Raw genomic sequence first — 12,750 nt, 5'->3', positions numbered from 1 at the left:
TACGGAAGCCTCAAATGTCCAAAATGGTGTGTCGAATTAGGGCAACGCGTTTCGCTGTGAAAAACGGCTTCCTCAGGCTCAAAATGTGCGGTTGCAAGGGTCTCCATAACTTATATAGACCCATGATAATGTTTATTGGTAATAATTGGTAATGATTAATTGTATACTACCATGCTCAATGTACTAAACTCACTGTGACACTTATACTGCCTATCTGGTATACAGAGTGGCTGCTTTGACTCATAGTGAACGTTTCAAATAAAATCTCACTCCTCCACTATTTAATCAAGTTAATAAAATAAATTGAATCCTAATGATATGTTAATTCTGGTGCAATCACCTTCAATGATTACTTAAAATTCTGTGTTATAAAATATATTAAAATTTCCACATAGACTAATTTCTTAAAGAGACCCTAAAACTCCTAAGGTATTAAACATAGCAAAACTAAATTTAATCTACTTTTAAAATATACTTTTCTTTTAGATACATAATCCAAACTCGTTACAGAATTTAATACATTACAATGTATCCAAAAAATATATATCACTTGTACTTTGTAACTGAGACTTAATTCCACTAAAATCCCTATACAAAAAGTTAAAATATTAACAAAATGGCGCTAAAAACTAAAAGAAAAAGTCAAAAAGGGTGTGTGTGTGTGTGTGTATATATTGTTCCACTCTCATTCACACAAATGCAGCAATGTCCAAATCGACATTTTTGACTTTTTCTCTGATGTATAAGATTCGCTTGAAATAATTAAGGTTTTTTTTTAGAAAATGTTTAGAAAATATTTTATACTGTTTTTGACTTCACCACCCCATTCTTTTTGATCCTAGATACGTGGATAACCACCAACTGATTACCAATCGTATTTTTGACTATATCTGTTTCTATGTCCATACAGTATATATGGTTTTTAGTTTTTAGCGCCATTTTGTTAATATTTTAACTTTTTGTATAGGGATTTTAGTGGAATTAAGTGTCAGTTACAAAGTACCAGTGATATATATTTTTTGGATACATTGTAATGTATTAAATTCTGTAACGAGTTTGGATTATGTATCTAAAAGAAAAGTATATTTTAAAAGTAGATTAAATTTAGTTTTGCTATGTTTAATACCTTAGGAGTTTTAGGGTCTCTTTAAGAAATTAGTCTATGTGGAAATTTTAATATATTTTATAACACAGAATTTTAAGTAATCATTGAAGGTGATTACACCAGAATTAATATATCATTAGGATTCAATTTATTTTATTAACTTGATTAAATAGTGGAGGAGTGAGATTTTATTTGAAACGTTCACTATGAGTCAAAGCAGCCCTCTGTATACCAGATAGGCAGTATAAGTGTCACAGTGAATTTAGTATATTGAGCATGGTAGTATACAATTAATCATTACCAATTATTACCAATAAACATTATCATGGGTCTATATAAGTTATGGAGACCCTTGCAACCACACATTTTGAGCCTGAGGAAGCCGTTTTTCACGGCGAAACGCCTTGCTCTAATTCAACACACCATTTTGGACGTTTGAGGCTTCCGTAGTTAGTGGAAGCAAGTTGCAGTCACAGCCGTGCCAGAAGTTCCCATCTCTTCTGACTCCGGACGCGGAAGACAGTGCAGCTGAGAGGCAGCTTGCCAGCACAGCAACGCGAGTGCACCGGGGTTTGTTATTTTCATGTGAGTGTCATTTTTGTATTTTAATGTTCAATAAACCTACATTATTTCAAAGACCAGCACTGACCCCCTGCTGTTATCTCACCTTACCCACCCCGCTTGCTGAACCGGGGAGGGAAGGAGACTGAAAACGTGAGGATAGTGAAGGGGAACCCCCACTCAACATCCTGCCTGCCAGCAGATGTGTGCACTGTACCCCTGGAATTATCTCGAACGGGTCTACCAGAGGTACCCTACAGAAACCTTTCAACGATTGGGCTTACACATGGCCGTGTAAGTAGTATATGGTTATTATCATTTTTATTTCTCCCTCCATTCCCAATCTAACCAACCATCTGGGATAACAAGAAGTTTCAGCTGCAAGATACACCTATGCACCTTTACTCACACAGGGCCGTGTGAGTATTTAATTATCATTATTTTACTCCACGTCCATTTTGAAGGTTATTGACCAGTTATTATAATCTGGTTACTCCAATACTGTTGTTGAAGGTGTGTTTCCCTCTATCCCTTTGCTCCCCCTATTTTCTTTTGTTTCCAGAGATGGAAGTTTCTCAGGTGCTCCCCTTTTCTTCCTCTATCACTTGTTCTCTTGATCCAATTCCCTCACACCTTATCGTCTTCTCCCGCATGATTAACATTCTTAATTCCCATACCCTTCTGGGCCCTCTGCAATCGGGATTTCGTACAGCTCACTCAACTGAGGTTATCCTCTTTAAAGTGGCCAATGATCTACATAAAGCTACTGGAGATCCCAATGTCATTTTTTCCTGTTTATCCTACTTGATCTCTGCTGCTTGCGATACAATAAACCACTCTATTTTCCTTCAGATTCTTTACTCTCTTTGTATTTATAACACATTTCTGTCCAGGTTCTCCTCATATCTCTCCCATCGCTCCTTTTCTCATATGCCAACAGGTTTTCATCCCCTGTTGACCTGTTTGTTGGTATACTTCAGAGATCTATTCTGTACCCTCTCCTTTTCCATCTACATACTATCACTTGGTGACCTTATCAACTCTTTTGGCTTTAGGTGTCATCTTTATGCAGATGGCACACAGATATATCTATTTACCCTAATTCTCCAATCCAGTCTCGAACTTCCTCTTGGCGAAATCCTGGTGGATGGTGCTCTGTGGCAAACGTAATATGTCTAGTTCCTCACATCTCCTCCAAAAACCTAGCCGAATATTCCCTTTTTCCATCACAGTAAATGGAACCACTGTCCTGCTACATTGCCTTACTTTCTCATCCCCTCCTTAAAGGACCAATCCGAGCGGGCAAATTATAATCATTTTTTTAACATAGGATTAATTTCGGCACCGGGGACCTCCTGCCTCCCGAGATACTTACCTCTGAAGGAGTTGCCAGTATCTCTCTGGTTTTTATAGCTCCCGCATCACTTGGGCCAAGAGGAAGCCGCACTGGATAACATCACAGCTTCCTATTGGCCCGCAAGGCGCGGGAGCTTTGAAACGCCGCCGTTTTGTGATCCCTGCTAGCGAGCCGGAGCGGCTACCAGCACCCGCTACGGAGGTACATTTCTCCGAAAGCAGGGGTCTCCGGAGCTGAAATTAAAGTGGTTCAGCAACGTAGACCCACTGCTTCAATCCCATGTTTAAAAATAAAATAAACATTTGGCCACTTGGATTACCTTTTTAAATCCCTCTGCTTGACTTAAATCAGGTCCCGGCAGGTTCGCAGACAGGTTTCCCGGGGCCCGGGACTAGAGTTTCGACGAAAAATAATATTCATAATAAAATATATAATAAAATAAGTATGTGTTCTAAAGTAAACAAGCTGTCACTTGCAACAATTCTGCTGATTAAAATATTTTTAGTATCTCTGACAGTTATTTAAAAAAAAAAAATGTGTCTCCTATTAAAAACTTGTCACTGTCAAAATCATTTGACATGCAAATTATTAGCAGAAGTAAACATTCAGATATTATTAAGTTATACTCATCCAGGCCTGAGGAAGAAATCAAATTAGTTAACTGACCTGCTGTACATTTCAGCAACAAATTAGGTTTGACTGGGGCTTTCAGAGCATACTATATAAATACAAGTAACTTTGAAGCATGCTACACATCATATCTTTTTTTTTTTTTTTTTTTTTTTTTTTTTTTTAGAACAACTTGATAATTTTTCACAGATCTTAACATTTGGATAGCTCCCAAGTATTTGAATGCATCTGCATTATATTTTACTTTCTGTGCCATTGTGAGCCCAAACGAGAGATGAGTCTGTACATTCTATCCAAGCCAGATGTAAATTGCTCACATGACAAGCAAGGAGGAGTAGCAGGGTGGTCATTTCCTTGACTTCATGTTAGAACAGCCTAATTCAAGGTTAAGAGACAGCTTCTCATTGCCACAGAAAGTCACCTTGTTTACCTTGATTTGGGCATCAACAGCTAGGTTAAAGGTACAACGAATAATACTAATACTCCCAAACGCTTTTAAGTCTGCATGAGTAGTTTGCCTCATCAGAAAGAAGTCGTTCCTTGCTTCAATCAACTTGCATAGATTCTCTCCACTGCATTATTAAAGGCAATATCCAACACACATTTTGGAATAATAAACTCACATTTATTCAACCTGTGGATAAGAATTCATCCAATGTATGAAAATTATACATCAAGTCCATCCATCAGTGTTGCATCTTTTGCATACTCGTGCTACTTAGAAATGAGACACAGGACAGGACACTTGTTAGACTACTTTTAAAGCCCTATGATATATATAATGTTGCTGTTAGATCCCTGGCCCTACATCTTAATTCCATGACAGCTGCATTGACTTTCCATCATATTCATAGTTAGTTTGTTTACATCTGTAACCCTACATGGACAGCAACCTTTGAAAGGTATGCACTACATATGTGCTAATGCTCTGTGTAATCTTAGTGCTCGTGCTCGGTCTATGGTTTTGTTAAGACCTTTTTAAATAGACATTGAGAAATATTTTCCATTGTACTGCTGGGCACTCTTTCATGGTTTTCTAATAGTTATACTGTATAATATGATACATTTTAAAAGCAATGCATTGGGGATATTTTGTTCAATTTGCATTATTTGCAATAGATTAACAGGCAATTATTTTAATGGAAGGACTTGGTAAGTGAAAAACGTACCTATCGTCTTGTCTTTTTCTATTCTAGGCCTTTGCTGTTCCAGACCAGTGAGCATATTGCCAATAGCACATCAGTTGGCGACATTATCCCATTCAGTGTTGTTCTCCAGTTCTTGTTTACAAGAGCACCTCCAGAACTGAAATCCCCCTACCAGGTAACTTTGTTACTGTTTTTACAGAGGCAGAAGAAACAGGGACCCAAATTAACAGATGATTGGGTAAATGTATTAGGGCAAAAGTGCTGCAATCTGGGGGCAAATCAAACTGCAACTTATTGTATCTATCAAAGAAAAAGAACCTTTGAAAGCAATATATATTTTTCTTTGTTGCAGTTTGCTTTACCCTGTTTGCCTTGATACATACCCCCTGATATGTTTTGAATATGTTTATTATGTCTGTGCAGGCAAAGCTACTGGATTACAAACCTTCTAATTTTATGTACCCCCAATTTTTGCCCCATACCTTGGACGTGTCCATTTTTTTTGTTTTGTTATTTATTTAAAGGAGCATTACCGTAAAAAAATATATATACACATTATTTCCCCCTTAGATGGGAAGCAGGGGGGATCTCTGCAGCTGATCTGTGTTAATTTCAGGTCCAGGAGCCTGTGCTCCCCAAGATACTTTATTTTTTAAAGGGGCTGCCGGTATGTCATATCTGTTTAAAAACCTTGCGCGTCACACAGGCCAATAGAAAGCTACTATGTCATCCCTTGCGCATGGAATCCGCAAGGTATAACATTGTGGCTTCCTGTTGACCCACGGGACCGTTGAATAGACTTTTTCCGTGCCCAGCCAGAGCGGCCCCTTTACAGGTATGTATCTCAGGAAGCAGGGGGTCATCTGATCTTAAATTAATGGGTTTATTGATTTTTAGCTATTGATGTACTGCATATATAATATGTATAATTTCAATTAATTTGCCTTACCAAACATTTCGCCTACAAACATATGCGCTGATTAAGTATACTACATTATTCTCTGACTATTTTGGACCATCGATGTGGTCAGTGCCTTCTGATCACTCCAGGGTGGACGTGCAAGCACACAGGTTGTATAATTGGTTTGGAGTGATATATACATGGATTAGTGGTGACAGGGGAAGTGTTACACACCCAATGAGTATAGAAAGACATAGTGAGAAATCAGAGGTATTTGTTGATTCTGGACCAAAAACTATTCAATTGGACAGTTTTGTCTTCAATAAGTAAGGTTTACACTGAGGTTCTTTGGTCCATTGACCAGGCTCATGAGAGGAGCCTGCCAACCAATGAATGAGATTTTACTCCAGCTGAGGAAGAATTCTGTGATGCTGCATTAATAGAAAGGAATACATAAATTACCCACATCCACAGAAAATAGTAGTGGTGTTGAATTAAAACCATCACCAGCACAGTAAAGTTGTTGTGACTTTGTGCTTTAGGAACACTGAATATTCCTGTTCTGATTGTCTTAACACTGCTATTGCAGCTTGACAGTCCTGTTAGCCATGGGCCTTCTACCTCCTCTGGTCCCAGTTTATCAAAATGTATTATATAAAGTATTTACATAATAGATCAGGTTGAAAAAAAAGACATATGTCCATCAAGTTCAACCTATGTTAAATTTAGATGACAGTTATCCTATTTACAGTATTTTGATCCAGAGGAAGGCAAACAAAAAAAAACCAGTAAAACATTATCCAAGGATGTTTCATAAGGGGAAACAATGAATTCCTCCCTGGATCAACATCCTCCCCATGTTTACTTATTTGGTATATCCCTGTATACCTTTCCTTTCTAAAAAGATGCCCAACCTTTTTTTGAAGATATCTATTGTATCTGCCTTGGGTAATGAATTTCACATTTTAACTGGCCTCACTGTAAAGAACCCTTTCCAATGTTGCTGGTGACGGCTCCTTTCCTCAAATCTTAACGTATGACGTGTCGTTTGTACTGCCCTCGGGATGAATAGTTATTTTGAAGCTCCTTGAAATGACCCTGAATATATTTGAATATAGTTATCATATCCCCTCAGCCTTTCTAATGTAAACAAATCTAATTTAGCTTGCTAGCCACTCCTCATAAATCAGATTATTCATCCCCTTAATTAATTTGGTGGCTCTTCTGTACACTTCTTCTAGTTTCATAAGATCTTTTTTATGGAGTTGTGACAAACTGTACTCTATATTCAAGGTGTGGTCTTACTAATGTTTTATACAGTGGCATAATTAGGATTACTTCACTTCCATCCATACCCTCGTTTAATGCAAGATAAGATCTTATTTGCCTTTGGAGCTACTGCCTGACATTTGGCACTATTCCTAAACCTGCTGTCTACAAGGATTTACCTAATTTTGCCCCATTTCATTTGTACTGTAAGTCGCCTGTTTATTTTTTATTCCCAAATGCATAACCTTCCATTTATCTGTATAAAGCCTCATCTGCCAGTTACTTGCTTAAGTTTTCAGTACATCCAAATCCTTCTAGAGAAACATTACATTATGCTCTGATTTTACTTCTTTACACAATTTTGTGTCATCAGCAAAAATGGAGACTTTGTTCTCTATGTCAACCTCAAGGTCATTAATAGACAACTTAAAAAACACGGGGCCCAGTACCGATCCTTGAGGTACTCCACTCACGACTTTAGCCCAAACTGAAAATGTTCCATTTATGACAACTCTCTGTTGTCTATCCTTTCAATTCAGGTGCAAGTATTTTGACCAAGACTAATTTCCTTTATTTTGTACACTAAACTCTTGCGTAGGATCGTATCAAAAGTAGAACACATCAACTGCATTACCCTGGTCTAAATTCCTTCTTACCTACTCAAAGAAACGAATAATGTTAGTTTGGCACAACCTATCCTTCATAAATCTATGCTGACTATTAGTAATAATTTTGTTATGCGTTAGGTATTCCTGGATATTATCCTGTACTAAACCTTTTTCGCTTCCCTACATATGTATTTATTTATATCTTTATTTATATAGCACCATCCAGGTACATAGCGCTTCACAGCAGTAATACACGTGATATAATATTATAACATAATAGCATATGATGGCAGGTTTACAGGGCTGTAATCCCCCGCTTATGATCTAGCTCCCCTTTTAAATATAGGCATCATGTCTGCTTTACACCAATCCTGTGGTACTGAGTCTGTAAAAATTGAGTTCTTGAAAATTGAATACAGCAAATGAAAATATCACTTGTGAGCACATTCACAAAGAGGGTTGATCTTACTTTCGAGTGTAATCCTTTTCTCATTTTCAATTTTTGCTTATCTGCCCTTTTTACAATTTTTGTTACATTCCTTATCATTTTGATAAGATGTCTCTGTCCCTTCTGACTTCAAGAATCTAAACGCCTTCCTCTTCCTTTCCATTTCGTCCCCTACCTGTTTATTTGGCCACATTGGTTTAGATTTGTTTCTTTTATATTTATTACCCAAGGGTATACACAGAAAAGTGTGCTCTTCTAACAATGTTTTAAAGAATGCCCATTTATCTTCCACATTTTCCCTGAAAAAACGTCATCCCTATTTATTCCTTGTAGATTATTCCTCAGTTTATTAAAATATGCCTTTCAAAAATGTAAAGTCTTCGTTGAACCCGTATAATATGGTTGTGATGGGCGGGGTGGCTTCTCAGCATGTCCCCAGTGCCTCGGCTTCCCCAGCCCTCCCAGCTGACCGCCAGCTTTCCGGTTTCCCCTGCCCCATCCTACTCCTCTCGGCATGCTGAGAGGAGGGGGAGGGGTGCACAACCCACACACGTATCTCCTGACATACGCACCTGTCTCCCCCTGCTCCCTCCCGCTCCGGCCAGCATGTGAAGAGGGGGAATGGCACACAATGGCTTTCACCCGTCTGCTCTTGATAACTGTCGGCGCGCGCCCGGTCTTCCCCTACCCCCTCATACTCTGCATGTGGATAGGAGGGGGAATGGCGTGCAGCATCGGCATACAATGCAGGCCACCCAAGATGGCCAAAGAAGTCCTTAAAATGCACCCACAGTGTGCTCGCCGGCCGCTGATGGTCTCCTAGCTCCCCTGCTGCTCTCCTACCCCACTCCAGCCACGACATGGAAAGGGCAGGGAACTGCCATGGCAGAAATCCGGCTCTGGAAAGTACAAGGTCCATATGGAGTTTCTTTGTTCCTCGGGGCTGTCACTCAATCTGGGAATCTCCACAAGGGGTCATCCATTTGGGGCAAATTGCTGTCGGGACTTCCCCCAGCCCCTCTCCTGGCTCAGGCATGAGTTTTTGCACCAGGGGAGAGGGTTGTGTTAAAAATGTGGCCTCTCAATTGGCCAGTTGCTAAGCCCACCACCCTAAGTCTGATTGGCTATGGGACTGAGCTATGACATCACTCTGATGTAGTGGTGGTGATACTACCATTCTAGCAAAGTAAGGCTAGGGATAGCAGTGTCTGTATTTTTTGGGAACTTTTTTGCCCTAGCCCGAGCGGATATCCCTCATGGTCATTAGTAACAAGGCACTTTCCCGGCAGGCGGAGTCTGGATAGACTCAGTGTATTAGTGACCCGCTGTTTTAGGCATAGGCGGACTGGTGTTCCGTCATGACCAGACCTTCCTGTGATGACCATCCGTCACAATGGTTTTTCATGATTTATTTCAAGTTAGACCATGTTATGATCCCTTCTAGCTGTCCATTTACGCTCCCCCATTTTATCTGCAGGATTCTTTTATTAGCAAGCATGCTCTTAAGATTGTTACTAGTCTGTGCTATTGTTATCTTCTCTTCTCCTGTCTTTCTACTCCAATTGGATTTAGTCTTTAGAATTTTACTAGTTAGTATTCTCGGTGTTTAATATGGGTGCCTACCTGCTTGCCAAACTCCCACTTCCCCCTCACTGTACCTCCATGACCCATAGCTATTTCCCCATTCCTACTGTATGTATTCTGTCTAGTTCATTACTTCTCCCTCCCCATCCCTCCTAGTTTAAAATATCCAACCTTATTAATATCCTCCCCCCCTAGCACTGAAGATCCCTCTTCGTTGAGGTCGAATCCATCCCTACTAGAAAGATAGCACTTCTTAGAGAAGGAAAAACTCCCATTGCTCTAAAAAAACAATATCCACCTTTCTACACCACTTTCTTAGCCATGCATTAATCTCCCTAAGCTCCAACTGCCTCCCTGGGGTAGCACATGTAGTCACTGATTTGTATCGTTCTCTAACTTTGTAATTTATGCCACCGTGCACCAAGACCACCAGGGTTAGTCCCAGCACCTCGCAACAATCTGATCCTCAATGTGACGAATCTGAGCACCCGGGAGACGAGACTGTTCGGTTCATGTGGTCTGTACCCTCCTATTATAGAATTTAAAAAAATAAATATCGCAGAATTTAAAAACAAAATGTGGCATCTCATTGGGAGTGGACATGTATTAGTATGTTATAAATCACTAATTGTGAACATTAATTTAATGTACCATACAAGTTGCAGTTGCTCTGGACCAGAGGTTCCCAACTCCAGTCATCAAGGACCAATAACAGTGCAGGTTTTAAGCATACCCCTGCTTGCTTGAGCACAGATGGTTCAGTCAAAATGATTGGGCCACTTGTGCTAATGACAGGAGAGCCTTAAAACCTGCACTGTTAGTGGTCCATGAGGACTGGAGTTGGGAACAACTGCACTGCATTAAATAAACAATGTTTTCATATTCTTTAATATTCATGTGGACAGAACAGGTATAATAACCACTTTAAATTACTTTTAGTTCAGCCCTTGGGTTGTCTCAGCAATACTTCTAACAGGAACTGCTCCCGTTGGAGTGAGAATCAAAGTATAAGATACTATAAAAATACAAACTTTCCCTAATCCATGTATTGCACAGTATAGATTTCTGGTGATTGAGTTAGAAGAAGAATGTTCATATCTGGGTGCTTATGAAGATAGATCAAGTGAAGAATCTATTCTATGACATTCTTGGAATCTGTAGATGATATCTAAAGTACATTTCGAATCCTCTAATATTAACATAAATTAGCTGGAATTTACTGTCTATTACTCAATTATCTCTTGAAGAATAGGATACAGAACATACAGTCTGATTCACATGACTATCTTCTATCTGAGCCTTTACCTGGTAATCTGGAGTCAGACATTAATCATGGAGACTCTATTCTTGAAGCTATCCCACACACTGCAAATTATGAGATTTCTTACAGGCTGTGATATCTTTTAATCAACCACAGAGACATACCTACATATATGACAACTCTCGTGTCCTTTCGGCAGATGCATAACCAGAAATACAGTATGGAAAATACTTGTTCAATACCTATGTAACACCTCTACCCCGGCCAACAAAAGAGGGGCCAAGCCAAAGCGTCCTGGTGTCTCTATAGGGTCTATAGGGGTGCGCAAACTGGGGGGCATGGGAGACACGCAACTTTGTAAGTAGGGCACAGTGATTACAGAGGCTCGTGCTCTTCCCCACAACATTCAAATTGATTGCCGGGGGAGAGCGTGGGGCCTCTTATCTGCTCTCCGGCTTCTCCAGACATGTTGCCATGACAGCGTGGCGTCACATAACAATGTGATGTCACGCTGCCATGATAACGTGACGTTGCAATGTCACAGAGCGTGATACTGGAGAATGGGGGAGGGAGGCGCGAGCAAGTTGGAGGGCAGCCAGGGGGCGCGACTTAAAAAGTTTGTGCACCCCTAGTGTAAGTGATGTCCAGCAGTTCTTTTACGTTGTTCTTGGGGTGCTGGATCTCATGCAGGGCTGGGGTGGTGAGCAATAATAGAGGGCACCAGGAACTTTTCTGTTATTTTATTTGCAGAAACACCTACATATAAATATAGCTTCTGCCTTCTTCTTTAGGGGTGCTCAGACCGCATTTCCCCAATGAGGTACATACATATCTTGCACTTTGTAATGTGGTAAAGTTACACTCCATTACTTGAATGATGGCTGTTCCCACCTCACTGGGATGCCTAGGCAGGGTACAGTCTGGCATGTGAGCTTACACCCTATCACCTCTGACAGAACAAAGGAGTCTTTACCCCCTATTCATTTTAAGGTGATACTCCCAGGCCCTTGCTTACAGAACCTTCTTAGGGTACCTGCCCGTTCCCTCTTGTGGGTTGAACACGGCCAGAGCCATATAGAGGCCCTATCTTTATGAGTGGCACTTCCCTAGCTGGAAAACAACAGTGATTCTAACACTGAACACATGTAGTTACAGACTGACATGACATACATGGAAGAGATGCCCCTCACTCTGGGTCCACGAAGATCTGAACTACAATCTTCCATCCCCAATTTAATACCTCATAGTGACATCACTAGCCACTATGACTACTAGGGCAAGGGTAAACTTTCTACAAAGTATCAGTGCTCTGTGACAGCCACCCCCACCTTCTAGAAGGTGTCTAGTATATGTGTTTAGCCAACAAACACCACCTAAGGGAATAGGAGACGGTTACACTGTATTTAACCCCTTCTAGGAACCATTAACCCAATTAAATAATCCCAAGGGGGCTATACGTACGTAGTGTAAACTTAAAATAGTTCTGAAGTTCACTATGTTATACATACAGTGTGCACCATGTTCTTATATACATTGACACATGATTCACCACAGAGATATCTGTATATGACAACTTAACTTTATCAGCACACGAATACAAACACTAGTGTGTTAGAGCGGAGTTCATTTCATTGTCATAATTATAGAATGCGCATCCATTTATTACCATCAATTACTACAATGCTGCAAACAAGTCTACTTTAGTATTTCATACTTAAGCCCATGTGCCAACTAATACATTATTTTACTGTACAGTGATCATTAGCTTTCTTGTAAATGCTAATGTACAACAGTTCAGTTTAAGGACATTGAGTGATTGCCAGATATGCTCAACTGTAGTACATACTGTACATGTGCACAATCTACTTTATAAATACT

General features: G+C 39.9%; 1 protein-coding gene across 1 annotated transcript in view; it reads left to right on the top strand.

Moving 5' to 3' along the window:
* The window catches only part of COG5 (component of oligomeric golgi complex 5), a 457,324-nt gene that overhangs the window by 419,823 nt on the left and 24,751 nt on the right, over positions 1-12,750 (top strand). The window contains exon 20 of the mRNA XM_075599712.1: positions 4,850-4,976. Coding sequence (XP_075455827.1) covers positions 4,850-4,976 — 127 coding nt within the window. The remainder of the gene's footprint in view (positions 1-4,849; positions 4,977-12,750) is intronic.

This window comes from Ascaphus truei, chromosome 5 (genome assembly GCF_040206685.1).
Source record: "Ascaphus truei isolate aAscTru1 chromosome 5, aAscTru1.hap1, whole genome shotgun sequence".
Lineage (NCBI taxonomy): Eukaryota > Metazoa > Chordata > Amphibia > Anura > Ascaphidae > Ascaphus > Ascaphus truei.
The sequence above is the reverse complement of the archived record's forward strand: the minus strand, read 5'-3'. Positions and strand labels throughout refer to the sequence as shown.